Below are 17,935 nucleotides of genomic sequence, written 5' to 3' on the forward strand. Positions count from 1 at the left end.
GTTCCCACAGGTTAAGATAATTGATGACTTAAATTAATACATGAGTGTTTTGTTGTATGAATATGAGCAAGAGTTTGAAGTCAAAGTCTAAACAGACAGGGCCCTTTGTTGATTTTACCTGACACACTGGGGTAAGTTATTCTCTCCTATCCCAATAATGAGTTCCCTCGAAGCCCTCCAAATAATGTAAGTTTAGGTTTAGCCATGTATATCGCCACTATTTATTTATGCATCCATTTCTCCTGCTTGCTTGTATGTTCCTAAGGCAGGAACCAATAGTGAATGCCATTGTACCCACAGATGTGGCACATCCGCAGCTACTAACTCCTAAGCTAGAAAGGATGCGCATGTGAAATATTAACAGTGACCAACCTCTGCTTTACACTAAAGCATAAAATAACATCCTTGGATATTTCCTATTGACCCTCAAAAACCTGCTTAAGAATATTTCATTTCAAAATACATAAAAATTTGGCCCCCGCGAAAGAAGTCATTATTTCCTCCTTCATATCCTATATTGCTTTGTATAGATATAAATCCTACTGAAGACGTGTCTTTGTCGTTGTTGTTTTTAAATGAGTTTCAAGAGAGCTTTTATTAGGTAACAGGAAATATGAAGAGTGTTGAACATAAAATAGATCTAACATGGTATCTATCTATTGATCCTTAAAAAGTTTATTTTGATAGACTATATGACATAACTAATAAAATAATTACATATATTTCAGTTAGAATGTAACTAAAATGATAGGTGGATTCTGCTAGATATACAAAAAAACAAAGGGTGAATTCTTGATTGAGGCTAGGAAAACTTTGTAAAAGATGGTCTGGATTGGGGTTATAAAGGATGATTAGTGTTTTCTAGCATTCTTGAGAAGGGGCAGAAAGTATGTAGAGAATCTGATTAGCTAATGATTAGTGGTACAAAAGAGCAAAATATCTCTCCTTTAAATAATTTCAAAAATGAAGACCAGGAGATGGACCAGAGAGATAACAGAGGAGCAGTAAGGACCATGAAAAAATCTTTAAGAAAGAGACTGGGGAGAAAGCAAACTTTTTGACTGAAGACCGAGGTGATGAGCAAATTATCTTCAGACTGAAAATTAATTGTGGTAATATAATGACTGTATTTTTGAATGCCATGTGAGTTTTGACCTATTGTCTGAACTCTTTGATCTGAGGATCCCTAGCTGTTCTCGTATGCTCAGAGTTAACAAAGAATGCACAAACAGACAGCAGTGACAGACTTTTTCTGATCAGAAGATAGACACATTGTATAAGCACCTACACGCTAAGTTCTTAAGAGAATGATCCATCCTGTTCTTAGGATTATTAAAGGGCAGCAGTGTATTAGAAATAATTAGAGCAGCTTAGGGGTGCCTGGGTGGCTCAGTCAGTTGAGCATCTGACTTTGGCTCAGGTCATGATCTCGTGGTTTGTAGGCTCGAGCCCTGCATTGGGCTCTGTGCTGACAGCTCAGAGCCTGAAGCCTTCTTCAGATTCTGTGTCTCCCTCTCTCTGCCTCTCAGCTGCTCATACTCTGTCTTTCTCTCTCTTAAATAAATAAACATTTGACAATAAATTATATTAAAAAAAAGGAAGATGAAAAATTTTTTTAAAGGAATAATTAGAGCATCTTATTCTTTACGTACTAATTGTAAGACCATGAAAAAAAATCCAAATACTTAATATCACTAGTAAAGTTTCTTTTTTTAAATTTAAAAATAGGGGCGCCTGGGTGGCGCAGTCGGTTAAGCGTCCGACTTCAGCCAGGTCACGATCTCGCGGTCCGGGAGTTCGAGCCCCGCGTCAGACTCTGGGCTGATGGCTCAGAGCCTGGAGCCTGTTTCCGATTCTGTGTCTCCCTCTCTCTCTGCCCCTACCCCGTTCATGCTCTGTCTCTCTCTGTCCCAAAAATAAATAAACGTTGAAAAAAAAAATTAAAAATAGGTATAATTATTATCATACAGTAACTATGAAAATAAATGTGGTGAAGTATGTGAAGAAGTTTTGCTAATGTGAGATTATATAATATATAAATATATTGTTAATTTTCTGTGAAAATCACATTGTAATGAATTAAATAAAAGGAAATCAAAAAAGATATTTGAACAGCTTTTAAACCTGTGGATCATTGCTGTCAATAGAAATATAATTACAGTATCAAACTTATACAAAAAATTTTGTTTGTTTATTTTGAGAGAGAGAGCGAGCAGAGGAGGGGCAGAGAGAGAGGGAGACAAAAAATCCCAAGCAGGCTCTGCTCTGTCAGCTCAGAGACCAACGCAGGGCTTGAACTCATGAACTGTGGTGAGATCATGACCTGAGCTGAAACCAAGAGTTGGATGCTTAACTGGTTGAGCCACCCAGGCACACCCAAAAAATTTTTTTAAGAGAGAGAGAGAAAGAGAGAGGGAGAGGGCCAGAGGGAGAGAGAAAGAGAGAAAGTCTTAAGTGGCTTCACGCCCATGATGGAGCCCGATGCAGGGCTTGATTTCATGACTATGAGATCATGACCTGAGCTGAAACACAGTCAACCACTTAACTGACTGACCCACCCAGGTGCCCTGTATCAAACATAATTTTAATTTCTGGGTGGCCACTTTGAAAAGGAAAAAAATAAACAGATCAAATAACATATTTATTTAACAGATTCAAAATATTATGCTTTCATCATGCAATCAATTTTAAAATTATTAATGAAATACTTTGACTTTTTTTTTTACTAAGTATTGAAATCTCCATGTGTTTATGCAGATCTCAGTCCCGATCATTTGTATTTCTAGTGTTCAATACCCTCACGTGGCTAGAGGCTACAGCTTGTCATCACAGCCTTAAAATTAACTGTGTTAAGTACTCGAGCAACGGATGAGTACTTTGTGATGTACCAGACACTGTAGTACTTTTCAGTTTTGCAAACTGATCTAATAGCTTGCTATTCCTCAGAGTTGCTTCAATCGTTCTGAAAATATTTTTAAACTTGACCGTACCTGTCCATTTGCAGGAAAGAATGGAAGCAACACAAGAGCCAGGAACAGCAACTCCAGGAATAAGGCCATGGCTGGGGGAGGAAAAAAAGAAAAAAAAAAAACCACAAAGGGAACAAAGACCTGCATTAGAATGTTTAGTGCATGAACTTCTGAGGAATATAGGAAACAAAACAAAACAAAACAAAGTAATGATCTCAGTTATTCCACGTTCACTAATAATATAACAAGAGAAGATTTGTTACAAGATGCCAATAGAATGATAATGGATTCACCCAGAAGCAGCCCTTCATAGGATGTAAAGAACAAAAGGAGGTACTCGGTTGAAGCCTTTGAAGTACACCTATAAATGTGAAGTGCATCTGCATACTACCCTATTTTACCCTAGTTCCACAGTCTTGTCTATGTAGCTCTTCCCTTCGGATTCTAGGAATGGCTTCTTCACATTGCCTACTGAGGAGAAGTATTAGCTCCCAACTGTTAGCAATACTGGGATACCACTGGAATAGTCCTTGCTGGTTTCCTTAAATCCTTCTTAATCCTTCATAAGTATACCCTCATTAAGATCTCTTCAAATTACTAGTTATCATGTGCCATTTCTTTCCTGCCATGAATCTAGCTCATGTATTTGACATTACTAGAACCCTAGGTAAATCCACTGAGAAGGAAGTGCTTTTCTTTAATACTTTCAACTACACCAAAGTAGCCAGTGTCCTCATTCATTCCCATTCAAACCTTTCAGTATTACAATGCCTCAAATTCTAAAAAAGGCAACATTCTCCTTCTGTGTCTAAAAACAGAAGGTAGATTTCTCACTTTTAAGATTAAATTACAATCTGTACTGATGCCCTTAATAGGTTCACATCCTTTGCCTCATTAATTTAACTTCTTGGAATCCTGAAGAAATAATAATGTATACTGGAAAAACTTTAGGCATACATTTTTATTACATTAATTTTATAAGGATAAAAACCTTACAATTTACTACATGCTCAATAGCAGGGAGATAAAATGCCCAAATAAGTTAGAATACATTCTCTTGTTGGAGTATATTAGACATAACAGTTATGTCTCTGATGGTGTTATAACAAAAACAATGCTTATGCTTCAAAGTTAAAAAATGGTATATGGGAAATTCTTAGCTTCTGTTATGGATGAATGTTTGTGCCCTCCCAAAATTCATATGTGGAAGCCATTGTGGCTATATTTGTATTTGGGTTTCTAAGAAAGTAGTTAAGATTAAATGAGGTTGGGGCACCTGGGTGGCACAGTCGGTTAAGCGTCTGACTTCAGCCAGGTCACGATCTCGCGGTCCGGGAGTTCGAGCCCCGCGTCAGGCTCTGGGCTGATGGCTCAGAGCCTGGAGCCTGTTTCCGATTCTGTGTCTCCCTCTCTCTCTGCCCCTCCCCCGTTCATGCTCTGTCTCTCTCTGTCCCAAAAATAAATAAACGTTGAAAAAAAATTTTTTTAAAAGATTAAATGAGGTGATAAGAATGAACCCTGATCCAATGAGGTTAGCGTACATATAGGGAGAGATACCAGAGTCCTCTCCCCACCCCCCCCTTCCTCTCTCTCATCTTCACACATACAAGAAGATTCTATGTGAGAACATAGTGAGAAGGTGGCTGTCTGCAAGTCAAGAAGAGAAGTCTCACCAGAAATTGACTATACTGTCACCTTGGTCTCAGACTTTGAACCTCCATAACTGTGAGAAAACAAATTTCTGAAGCCACCCAGTCTGTGGTATTTTGTCATGGCAGCCCAAGAAGTCTCACACACATTCCCATATTTGGTATTTGAGGGTTAGGTTATTTCTGAGTGAGTTTGAAGGTCCATAAAATATGGTAATTTGAAATCTTCTGGAGCTACAGATTTGCATTCAGGTGCCCATGTGTGAGCAAGACACTGAGAGATCTGGTTACCTCTGACTCCCATCCAGCATCCATATCTCAATGAGCCTTGCTTCGCTCATGGATCTATGACAAAAAGCATGTCACAGGTATTTTGGAGTAGTTTTAAGGTAAGAGAAGAAATTTTATTGCATGGTCATATTGACAATCTTGATGTTAGGGAGATTTGGGAATGCTTACATTATTACTCTCCTGAAGTAACATAAATAGGATCTCATCCCCTTCTCCCACAAAATAATTATCAAAGAACAAATGAGATTAAACAGAAATACAAGAGAATTAGTTTATCTTCACGTGGTGAGACATTCTTTTTTGCATTTTCTATAAGACTGTGTTACTGTAATTACTGTAATTAGAAAAAGAAGAAGATTATTAACTCTTTGGAAAGTATGTCTGACTTTGTCAAGCCTAATAGTTGTTTTTTTTTTTTTTTTTTTTGCAACCTGGTGTAGCTAACAGTTTAGGCATTATGACAATCATGTAAGAGAACAGAGGCACAGAAGTATAGCTGGGACAGAACCCAAGATTTCTTTTAGCCTCAATATCTATTTCCCACTAAACTGTATTATACTTTTTGGAGGCCTGGGGTTCCTGGTAAGAATGAAAGCATTTAATGAATCTTCTGCCTTGACTAAAAATATTCGTGCATTAGTATAAAGCTTTTCCTGGCTGTTAAATAGCTGGTAGATTACTAAACACATTTGAAAAGATTAGAAAAAAAAATACACAATATTAACAAGTTAATCCTCTACTATTGTCCCTCAAATATGAAATAAAACTCCTAAAACTTAAAGAGCTCAAGTAATTTTCTTAGGATATGCATCTATCAATTTTCTTAGGATATGCATCTCGTGTTGAAAATATGCCTCATTATGATAACCTTTAGATATGTAACTTTGTTAAAATAATGGAGAAGTTTGTTGGCATTTTAATGAAGTATTTTTTTATTTAATGAAGTATTTATTTAATAATATTTTTTAAATAATTAGAACAGAAAGGGAGAGAATTAGAATGAAAATCACAAATTAGCAGCATATTCCTGCAAGAGAGTTCTATGAGGGATACAAATTATGCAGGTGTTCCTACAGATTTTTGGAAATGTAAACTCTTCTATCCCATTAAAATATCACTTACAGAAGTAAGAAAAAGTTGATTTTGTTTATACTGTAATTATTAGGTGGAACAGAGGAAGAGGTAGGAGAATAAAATGAAAATTTGAAGACAGAAAAGAAAGATTATGGAAATAAAAATTAACTTAAATTCTGTATAAAGCAAATACATAAACTTAGTGTCCAAAAAAACATTGTTCATTTCTCAGAGTTACCTGGTCCCTATTGAACAAACCTGAACACCTAAAGTTGGCACCTGGTATTGTGATAATGGAAAGGGTGCACTATAGATGTTAAGAAGTCTGGGGTTTATTGTCATTAATCCTGTTGTAACTAGTTATATGAAATTGAAAATCTTTTTCAAGTTGGACTATGGTGACATAGGATCACTTCATATGGTTCTTGTTAATAGGGAGATAAGTAATGTTAGAGTAAAGGATGCCTGTGCCCTCAGGTGGAGGTGTACCCAGAAGAAATCTCTCAGCTTGTTGGCACTTCAATTGATGGGCTGAAGCCTCCGATTAGACTACACCACAGTTTGACTTCTATCTTGGAGCAATCTTGCTTCCCTTCCCTCCCTTCATAGGGAATTGATCCCAAATGTATTTTTTGACCTCCTGTGTCTCAGATTTTGTTACCATTACCTGGGGAACCCAACCTGGTAGGTACATTATTCATTAGATAATCTTTTTCTCATAACTCTCCTTATGAGGGGTTCCTTGTTTATACCTCATTATCCTTTGATCATATGCCCTTTATGTCTTTGGTCATGTTAATTCTTAACCTTAATTTTAACCATATCCTTCAAGAATGTGAACATTTCTAAGTTCTTCTTTCCAAAGAAACTCACAGGTTAACTCCAAATACACCGATCTTGTCTCTGGATGGGAACATTTAAAGCCCACCCAGTCAATTTGTATTTTATTCAGTTTTTCTGATTTATATTAATATTCTATTTTCTCTCAATTTCTTTACATTTGACTTTCCCCCCATATCTACATTGTGAGTAGCTATGGCAAAAGATGGTTCACTCTATATTTGGTCAGAGAGGGAGCTGCAGAAGCTTACAAAGTCTCCAGGGGACTCACTCTTACACTAGTGTCCTTGGGCCATGCACATCCCTTTGTCATGGCCTCAGTTGGGCCTCCTAGAAAATTTGAAAGCAAAAGAGGAAAATAGACCCTCCCTTTTTTTTTCAAGTCAATGGCAATCAGTTATTCCACATTCTATCCATGATAGCATGCTAGATATTGTTGAGCATGGTCAAGGAAAAAGGACAGGATTCTTGCCAGCCCTGTCTTAGCATGTTGTTAGGGGAGCCCATAATCCTAATGCCCACAGTGTGAGCTGGTTGGACTTTCCCATGTGTGCAAAAGTGAAAGGTAAAGTTTTATTGTCTTTTGCTGAGACCCATTTTGGGATTTTTGGAGAAGGAAAGGGAAGAATCTAGCATAGAGCAAGGCTCTGGAAATAAATATTTCAGATGTTTTGTATTCAGATATTCAGATATATTGTAAGACCAATGCATTTAGCTCCACCTCACCTCTTGCCCCCAGGGGCCTCCCTAAATAGCAGGTGCAGATAGGATACGTTTTATTTGCATTTCCATTTGGTAGAGTCATACAGAAAACATTAGAAAGAATTAGGAGGGGTGCCTAGGTGGCTCAGTCAGTTAAGCCTCTGACTTTGGCTCAGGTCATGATTTCACTATTTGTGAATTTCAGCCATGCTTTGGGCTCTATGCTATCTGTTTAAAGCCTGGAACCTGCTTCAAGAATCTGTGTCTCCCTCTCTCCCTGCCCCTCCCCTGCTCACACTCTGTCTCTCTCTTTCTCTCAAAAGTAAGCAAAGATTTTTAAAAAAATTAGGAAAGTAATAGAGTCTTCTTGTTATTCACTTGCATATAGACAATTTTTAAATGTGCGTCATGATATATCTCCTCGACTATTTCCTTGGGAACAAACTTTAGATTCTTTCTAAATCCTTGCCCTCAAAAGAGTTATTTTGCTACATGCAAGTCACCAAGTCTCTCTTCTTATACAATTTTCTGCTCTGCCATTCATAATTTTCCTTTTCAAGAGATCAGTAATTTCTCAAGAGTGTGACTAGGGAAAAGTCAAAGGGATTCAAAGATTTACAAGTCCAAGTGTTGATGATTTACTGCTAACTATATACAGCGGAGCAAATTGTGTCTTTCTAAAGCATAAATTTATATACACAATTAAATTATAGCATATAGCTTCTTCTTTACATTGGTGTTAGGAGCACCCCTAAGTTTGAAATACTCCCTTGAAAAAAATAAGTTGTTTTCTCTAATGACATGATATCACTGCTTACTAATTAATGAAAAACATAAACTTACAAAAATTATATAGCCATACCTTGCCTTAAAAGTCCATTTTATGGAAATAAGGATTTTCAAATTAGACACTAGGGAGAATTTGTTTAGTTCCTAAGAGAAGAATTCATAAAAGGGTTGATTTAACAAGCAAGCTTTTCAGGGTGCCTGCATAGCTCAGTAGATTGAGCGTCTGACTCTTGATTTTGGCTCAGGTCATGTGGGATTGAGTCCTGTATCAAGCTTCTTGCTGAGTATGGAGCCTGGAGCCTGCTTAGGATTCTCTCTCTCTCTCTCTCTCTCTCTCTCTCTCTCTCTCTCTCTAGCTCTCTCTTTCTATGCACCTCTCCCCCACTGGCATTCTATTTCTCCCTAAAATTATGTATAGGGTCAATTGGGTGGCTCAGTAGATTAAGTGTCTGACTTCAACTCAGGTCACAGTCTCACGGTTTGTGAGTTGGAGCCCTGCATTGGGCTCTGAGCTGACAGTGCGGAGCCTGCTTGGGATTCTGTCTCCTTCTTTCTCTGTCCCTCCCCCATTCACACATGCACTCTCTCTCTCTCTCAAGACAATTAAAAAAATTTTTTTTAAATAAAATAAAATATGTATGTATGTATGAATTAATGAATGAATAAATAAATAAAGTAAGCATTTAGGCTTCTATTCTAGTTAGGCTGTAAAAATAGGCAGGCTTCGTATTATCTCCCTGACATGAACTCTGGAGGAATGATGGAAGAAATGATATAGTGAGAAAATCTGGTGCCATTTGAGACAACATGGATGCATCTAGACAGTACTATACTAAGTGAAATAAGTCAGACTGAGGGAGACAGTCTACTCATAAATGGAATTTAAAAGAAGAAGACGAAGAAGAAGAAACAAACAGCAAAATCAGAACTATAAATATAGAGAACAAACTGATAGTTGCCAAAGGGAAGGGATGCAGAGGGGGCAAAATGGGTGAAGGGGAGAGGGAAATACAGGTCTCTTGTTACAGAATGAGTAAGTCATGGGAATAAAAAGCAAAGCATAAGGAATATAGTCAGTGATACTGTAAGAGTGATGTAATGGGACACATGGTAGCTTATACTTGAGGTAAACATAATATAATATATAATCTTGTCAAATCATTAAGTTGTGCATCTGAGACTAATATAACATTGTGTATCAACTATACTCAAATAAAAACAAATTTCAAAGAAATCCATGATCAAGTAAGTTTTATATCAGGACTGTAAGAATAATTCAAAATTATAAAAAGAATAATCCAAAATTAGAAAATATATTGGTCAAATTCATCACATTAATGGACTAAAGAAAAATCATGTGGCAAAATATGTTATTAAATTCAACCCCTAGTTATAGTTAAAAATAAGAACAAAGAAGATGAGAGATTACTAGTTTGGTAATGGAAATATTGCTAAATATCCCTAGTTTGGAGAAACTCTAGGTGCATTCATTTAATATTGAGAACAACAACAACAAAAAAAGAATGACTAATGTCATTGGTATTGTTCAACATCATATTAGAGAGGTCCTTATCAAAGTCATAAGAAAAAAAGTACATATTTGTAAGTCTTGAAAGGAAGAGGTAATATTAGTATTATTTTTAAATGATATGGCCAATTATCTGGAGAATGCACCATAATGAAAAGTTTGTAAGATGTAATAGTCAACCTATAAAAAATACCATTGCCATAAACTAGCAACACTCAACTAGAAAATAAGATTAAAAAGAAACATACAACTCATAGCACGAAAAATAGGGGCTCCTGGGTGGCTCAGTCTGTTAAGTGACCAGCTTTGATTTAGGTCATCGTCTCACAGTTCATGAGATCGAGTCCCACATGGGGCTCTTCACTGACAGTGTGGAGCTGGCTTGGAATTCTCTCTCTCACTCTCTATCTGCCCCTCCCCTGCTCGTGTTCTCTCTCACCTCAAAATAAATAAATAAACTTAAAAAAAAATAGTACAAAAAATATAAAGCTTATACGATATAACCAAGAATTAGAAAAAAAAATGTTTGGAGACTACTTTTAAACTCTAGTAAAGGACACAAAAGAAGATATGCATAAGTTAAGATATTTTCATTCTATTATGGTATGTGTTAATATAATAAAGTTAATATCCTAATTAAATTAATATGAAAATTCTATGTAATCCTAGTAAAAATTCTAATTGGCCTATGAATAACTGAATATACTTTTTAATAAGAAGAATTAATTTGGTAATCTTTTCATATTAGTTATTAAAATAGGCTCCAAACTTGTTTTGACAAAATTTGGATGTTGTATTAGGAAGAGAAAAATGGGCCAATGAAAGTGAATAGAAAATTTAAGAGACAGACAAAACAAAGTAGCATAGAAAAGCATTAGAGGAAGAACAGATTATCTAGCATGTGACTTTGGGGAAATTACCTTGCTATATGGGGAAAATTTTAAAGAAGCAAAAAAACCAAATCCTTATTAATCATTACCTATGAAAGTAAATACAGAGGGATTAAATTTATAAATAGATGAAATGTTCTACATGCATGTTTTCAAGACCATATCCCTTTGCCTTAAGTGAACTATATGATCATGCCATTACATGGTGACCTGTGTTTTGTGTGAAGCACTGTGTCACTCTTTATGGGCCCGTTAAAACTCCCAACACTCTAGATAGTAGATTACATGACTCAATACCCTAGTTTACAGATCTTCAGTCCCAGGATCAGAGATTTAATAATGAAATGCCATATGCTTGCATGCAAAAGAACCGGAGGGTAAGTGCAGACAGTTTGGCCTCAAAGCCCTAGCTCCTGAAAGGAGGGGATGAAAACGTTTCAAACATTTAGACCAGAAAAAAATAATGTCATTAAAAGCATCAACACACATATGTATAATGTGTGCTTTGTCGGTACAGACACATCTGCATACCATTCACAGCACAGGAAAGTATTTGATGCAATCTTTTTGAACTTTAGATGTCACATTTAATCTTCATTCTGGTCACTTTCTTTATCTCAGCCACTTGTCTGCACTACAGAAAGCAGCCTATGATACTGTACAAAGTTTGCCAAACTTCTAGACATCATCATCTAAGAAATCTGCAAAGATACCTAAATAACAGTAGCTGCCTTGACAGTTCCCAAAAGCAAGTTTTTTTTTTCTTTTCCACATTTTTTCCTTTCCCTTACTCGAATTTACTAAACGGCATCACTGGAATTATTAGCACTATCTGATTTAGACATTACTTTAGAGGTCTGACACCCTTCCTCCTAATTTGCCTCTTCCTCTTACAAGTCTGAGCTCTATTCAGGGGTTCCAAACTACCTCACGACGCATCATTATAGAGTAGTTCCTGCATTTGCAACTTGTCATCGGTTTAATTTCCTTTGATGCTCCTCCAGAAGGTGAGTCACATAGAAGCAGGTGTAGATTTTGGTTTTAATTGACAAAAGACGCAACACCAGATCTTCTCTGGGAACAGTATAAATCCTTCCTAAACTCCCTGGATGGCAGTTTAGCCATAGAGGAGAACATTAATAAAATATTTTTGCAAATAAAATCTTAGCTCTGCAGGGTAAATAACTCCTTGAATGTTGTGATTAGGTACCATTTCTTATTTGCCAGAAAAAGTTCTTTGTTGAAGCTGCTTTCTTATATAAAATATACACAGCAGATACTATATTTGCTTATGTAGATTAACTTTTGATCAGAAAACTTATAAGTCTTTTGTTTTCTTTTTGATTTGAGGGAATTTCACGAGGGAAATTGTTATGCTGATAATCATTCAGGATATTTTTTTTATCTCTATGTCAGTGCTATAATTTTGTTTTGATAGATTTAAAATTATTAGCAATAGCTTCTGATCCTTACTTTAATATAGTCTGTATCAATGACATAGCTATATATGTGAATATGAGTGAAATTATTAATATGGAAGTATGTGACACATATCTCTTTATTCATTTTGCCTTGAAAGGAAGTTCTGGTATAATTGTTTCCAAAAGTCATAAACATGGAAATTATATTACCTATTTTAGAATGAAAAGTAAAATTTAATTTAAATATTAAATTCGCTAAAAGTGCTTTTGGAATAATAGAGCTACATAGTATTTTCTCAGCTTAAGAAAGAGTATAAAAATTAAGCCCATTACTCTCAATAAAAGTGATTAAGTTTTGAAAAATCATAGATTCTTTTACAATATATGATTTGCCACTGAAAAAGCATCAATGTATTTGCATCATAAAATGTTCACCTTAAAATAAATACATTACTTACTGCTGATTCTCAGAGCTGGCTGAAACATCTGCTTTATCTGTAGGAAGAAGGAAGGTGGAGAAAAAGAGGTTAGAGCAGTATATATACATTACACTTATTTCCTGTTTTGGGCCAATTACGGTTGCGCAAGTGAATCTAAGTCAACAGGTCTGAAACAGTATTTGTCATACCAATAGTTTCAAATTTCACTGCTGATTGTTTAACTGAAGTTTTGGCAATATCTTGTCATTCTCCACATGGCTTTTTTTTTTTTTTTTTTTTTTTTGAATGGCTTTTCTTCAGCTCAGGTGATGTCCTTAGATGTCTCCTTTGGTGTGCATTTATTCTCAGTGCCTGTTTAGTTCCTAGAAGTGAATTCTCTGTAGACCTTGGGTGGAGGTTATTTAATGTTTCCATATGTCCAGAGGTAGGCAGGTTGAAGAGCTTATGCACAGCTTTTTCTTCTATGGAGCTGGGAAATGCAATATTTCTTCCAGATATTTCCCAGGATGCTGGATGAGTCCATAAGCTGACACATTTGCTTACTGGGAGCTGTGATGTGTCCAGTACTGTGGGAAATGCTTAAATAAACTGAATGTAGATACATGTTCTTATGCATGCATTTCTGCAAGTAAACCTAACATTGTTCAGTGGAAGGGCTAGGAGGTCATTCTTTAGTTTATTGGCAGGACTTGATTTGTACAGGATATCTAAAGTTAATATTGGATTTACTGTAATTATTTTTAGAGTGTTTAATTTGTTTATTGGATATATATCAGAACTTGGCCTATTCTCTAATGGAAAGAATGACCTAGAAAACTTGATTTAGGGAATGCAGGAAGGGATCAAGGGGGTGCCTCACACAGCTTCATTTTACTGTCTTCTAAAGCGAATTTATACCCGTCAGGCCTGGCCCTGGAACATGAAGCTAGGTCAACATTAAACCAATTTGTCACATGTAGTTTGTAGTTTTCTGACTTGAAAAATTTTAAGGCAGAAAGATTTTATCTCCTTTGTCTGAAAAGTTTTAGTCCTTTAAAATGGATAATGAAATGCATTCTAATTCTAATTGGATAAACTTGCTGCTTTTAAAAAATGAGTTTAGTTGTAACTGTGTGTTGTATGTAGATGTTGTGCGGGTGTCCCCATTTCTCTGCATGTCCTCAGGAGGGTTTGGCTCCAAAACATTTTTTAAACCTCGTTCTCGATTTCCTGATTTTCCAGTTCTGGATTTCTTCTTAGCAAATAATATTAGAAGTCCTGACAAAGTACGTGGTGATGTGAGGGGCCCACCCAGAAGGAATATCAGCCAGTGTATCTTTTTTATTTTAATTTTTTTAAGCTTATTTATTTTGAGCGAGCCGGGGAGAGGGAGACAGAGAATCCCAAGCAGGCTCCAGGCTGTCAGCACTGAGCCCGACGTGGGGCTCGAACTTACAAATCGTGAGATCATGACCTGAGCTGAAAACCAAGAGTCAGATGCTTAGCTGACTGAGCCACCCAGGCACCCCAGCCAATGTATCTCAAGCAATGGCTCAGATCCTGTACTCTGGCTCAGATGGCCAAAGCTAAGGCAGGGCTTCGGGACCAGGTGTGTATACCAGTGTTCCTCAGTGTCCAGGCCATACCTGCCCAGTGGTGCAGCCCCATCCAGGCATATGGTTTTGAGAAAATTCTCCTTTTCTGCTACATTCCTGATGGGGAGGTGGTGGTTTCAGGTATTATGTGCAGCTCACTGGACAAATGGAGACATTTGCTATTTGGGTCCAGTCTTGTTCACTGTCAAGACTGACAAAGTAATTTGAGATAAACTGTCAGCTCTGATGTTTGCTACACTTTGTTGCTTGTTATAACCTCAATACTAGAGTAAGTTGTAGGCCTTTAAATTCAGGGAAAACAAGGTCAAGAGTTACTGGAATGTTAAAACAAGAGATTGGTTCAGGGTGACACATGGTAAAAGCATGTCATTGACCATGTTTCCTTCTCTTCCAGGCTTGGTACATTGTGACCTGTGCCTTGGGAATCTATCATCTAAATCTTTTCACAATCTCCCTTTCTCCAAAAGTGGATCCTTTCTTAATGGAAGATTCAAGTAGAGAATCTGTCCACTTGGCTCTGTTAGTTTGGGGAGGGTTATACTTTTGTATAATTCACAGGATTGCCCTTTTCTTCTCTAGAAACATTTAAAACCCAAACTTTTGAAACTGTCCTCTTCATGTTTAAAATGTAGCTAGAATTTTGGCGATAGTCATAAATTTGTGTGTGGAATGACTCATTAAGCCCTCTTCACAACCACATAAGGTGAGCGCTCCTGTTACCCCATTTTGCAGATGAGAAACAAGGCACACAGAGTTATGGGACTTATCCAAGGTCACATGGCAGGGCATGTGGGCCCAGGGATGGCTTTCTTTTGTAATAGCCACCTGTCTCTGAGTTCTGTCTACACTTCTCTGTTAGGTCCCCTTCCCACAGTGGTTTCAATGGGCAACTCCCTGTGACTAATGGACTCCACTGGGATCCTGACTGCTGACAGGAGGGCCCTGTAGAGGGTGGCATTCTCTCATTTCCCTGTGGATTGAAAAATTCTTTGCTCACATTGCTCCTGGCCATAGTTGGGCCAAGTAAGAGGGCCCAGGTTCACACCTGACTGACCAGGCTGGAGAGGGAAGGGGAAAGGCACACAAAAAATGGGGAGTCAATCATCCCAGCCGGCACATCTGTTCCCACTGTTAAACCCAGAGTAGCCTCCTGCCCGTGGGATCCTCCTGGTGACAGAAAAGACACACTTCCTGTGTACAAGATGTCTTCTCAAGATTGTTCAAATTGTGCATGTGGATATCAAAATAAAATTGCTATTTCAGATTTAGGGCTTGTGTATTTATTCTTTGGAGCTATTTTGCTGTTATAATTTATCCACATGTTTGACAGTCAATACGTTCACAATTCATTTTTTTAAATGGTTATTTATTTTTGAGAGAGAGAGAGAGAGAGTGGGCAGCAAGAGAGGGAGAGAGAGAATCCCAGGCAGGATCCTCACTGTCAGCACAGAGTCTGACACGGGGCTCAATCCATCCCATGAAACAAGAGATCATGACCTGAGCCAAAACAAGAGTCAGACGCTTAACTGACTGAGCCACCCAGGTGCCCAATACTTGGATAAATCTTAACCAAATTATTCTGTTTGCAACTTGAGGCTTTTCAAGATTACTTATGTAATAGTAAAGCTAAGCTTAGTTTTGTGAACTATAGAGAGTTAAAATATTCAATAGTGATATTTATAAATGGAAGTACATAACATATAACATAATGACAAAAGACCCCATAACTCATTAGTATTTTTAAGTTCCAAGTTCTTATGGTATTAACTTTTATTTTCTGGTTGTGTAAAATTCAGTATAACAGTGATCTACATTACATACTAAATTATCATCATTTGAGTCTGTTCATCTGTGGAAGGCTTTATTTAATTGTCCCAGGCTTATTTCCATATCTTAAAAATGAAGAGAGTTAGACTAATAATTTCAGGTTCTCTCTACCTCCAAAATGTAATGATTCCAAATACTGAATTTTTATAAATAAGGGAGTATAAACTAATAAATCACATACATAGCACTGGCAGGAATTTCTGGGTGCTCATGTTAGCATGTAGATTGCACAATGTGGTAATTCAGTATTTTCTGTTCACTTTCATGTCTGTACTGGCTTTATGAGTTATGTGGTAAACATATACTAGAACTGAATAGTGTCTGCTCAACAGATATAATATTTAATTGCAATTAATTAATAAGTCAAATAATTAGATATTACTCTAAACTTTTTTTTTTGTATAAAAAAGAGCTTAGAAATCAAGGTAGATTGTACTGTAAAATTAAAAAAAAAAACCCTGTTAAACACTCAGCTGCCATGTGTCCAGTTAATCCCTTAAATGTATTTTATTTTATGTGTATGTGAGGTGAGAGTTCTCAATAAACTGAATCAGCCACTTGGACAAAGTCACCTTGGAATCGTCCTCTGTGCAACCATTTTCTATGGGAGAATGTGTTTCATGGGCAAGACCATATCCAGAAGCACCCAGAGCCCATTCTCCTCTCTACTTAATGGTATAGAATATTGTTAAGAGCTTGAGATTTATGATCTGATGGACAGAGGTTACATTTCTATGTCAATGTATATTGAGACATTGTTTTTCTGCCTGTAAGTTTTCACTATCAGTAAGTTTTCCCATTGCAAAATGGGAATAGTATTATTATTTTATTTGGTTGTGATAAAATGAGATTACATGTGTAAGAATTTCTAAAGTGTTAGTTTCCTCCCATTTTATGTGGTTTTTTTTTCCCTCTGTGTCTGGAGAAACCTGTCCCTAATACTTTAAGCTGTGGGATTGTATTTGAATTTTTTGAAAGGTGGTTTGATTTACCAAGGTATAGGTAGTTATGTGAGAAATTACCATAGTAATTGTATAGAAAATGGCATAAAAAGGAAAAATATTTTTGACTCATAATTAACACTTAATAGATGTCCTCCAACTTTATATTCATTGTTATGACTACATAATCATAAATGCCCCATGATATATAAGGTTTTTTCTTGTCAAATATTAGCATCCCTATTATTAAGTTAAACAAATATAAAAACATATTGTGACTTTGGGTCACAAAATACCGTAAACATATTGGATTGACAAATTGACCGTAATCTTCTAAAATGGTTGTTTGCAACCACACTTGTTCCCTCACCTGCCGTGATTAGTTTGTCTTTTTCTGTATTTACATCCACCATTGTCATTGTTGGCCCTTTAGGATGCATCCCTCCCAACTTTATCAGTGAGTATCTTTCATCTTTTTCTCATTTGCATATCCAAACTTTATGTTAAAAGGGCAAGTCATTTGCTCCTATGTCTATATTTTAACTCCATTCCAACTGTTTTTTTTCCTTTGAGTTTTTAAATAAAATAACTCATGTGGCAAGAAAAGGAGAGGGTCAGGGGTTGGGACCACCATATTTTTGGTTTGTGCATTCCAACACTTTTAGTGGAACTTGTAATTGAGTATCTCAGTGACCATTGCTATTAAACACTGCATCTTGTTTAGAGAATGTTGCATTTCTTACTTCTCTTTTTTATTAAAATTTTTTAAGATTTATGTATTTATTTTGAGAAAGAGAGCCCAAGCAAGGGAGGGGCAGAGAGAGAGAGCGAGAATCCCAAGCAGGCTCCACATAGTCAGTACAGAACCAGACATGGGCCTTGATCTCACAGACCATGAGATTATCACCTGAGCCAAAATCAGGAGTCAGATGCTCAACCCACTGAGTAACTGGGTACCCCACATTTATTCTTAAAATTA

General features: G+C 36.6%; 2 protein-coding genes across 2 annotated transcripts in view; one reads left to right on the plus strand and one right to left on the minus strand.

The window, feature by feature from the left end:
* Nucleotides 1-17,935, plus strand: part of LOC123609897 — a 56,847-nt gene that overhangs the window by 22,542 nt on the left and 16,370 nt on the right. The window lies entirely within an intron of this gene.
* LOC123608488 (cysteine-rich secretory protein 2-like) overlaps nt 1-17,935 on the minus strand; it is a 53,310-nt gene that overhangs the window by 13,919 nt on the left and 21,456 nt on the right. The window contains exons 2-3 of the mRNA XM_045498501.1: nt 12,612-12,648; nt 2,991-3,061 (exon numbers count right to left, since the gene is read on the minus strand). Of these exons, the coding sequence (XP_045354457.1) occupies nt 2,991-3,061; nt 12,612-12,639 (99 nt within the window). The 5' untranslated portion in view covers nt 12,640-12,648. The remainder of the gene's footprint in view (nt 1-2,990; nt 3,062-12,611; nt 12,649-17,935) is intronic.

Source organism: Leopardus geoffroyi, chromosome B2, assembly GCF_018350155.1.
Source record: "Leopardus geoffroyi isolate Oge1 chromosome B2, O.geoffroyi_Oge1_pat1.0, whole genome shotgun sequence".
Classification (NCBI taxonomy): Eukaryota; Metazoa; Chordata; class Mammalia; order Carnivora; family Felidae; genus Leopardus; species Leopardus geoffroyi.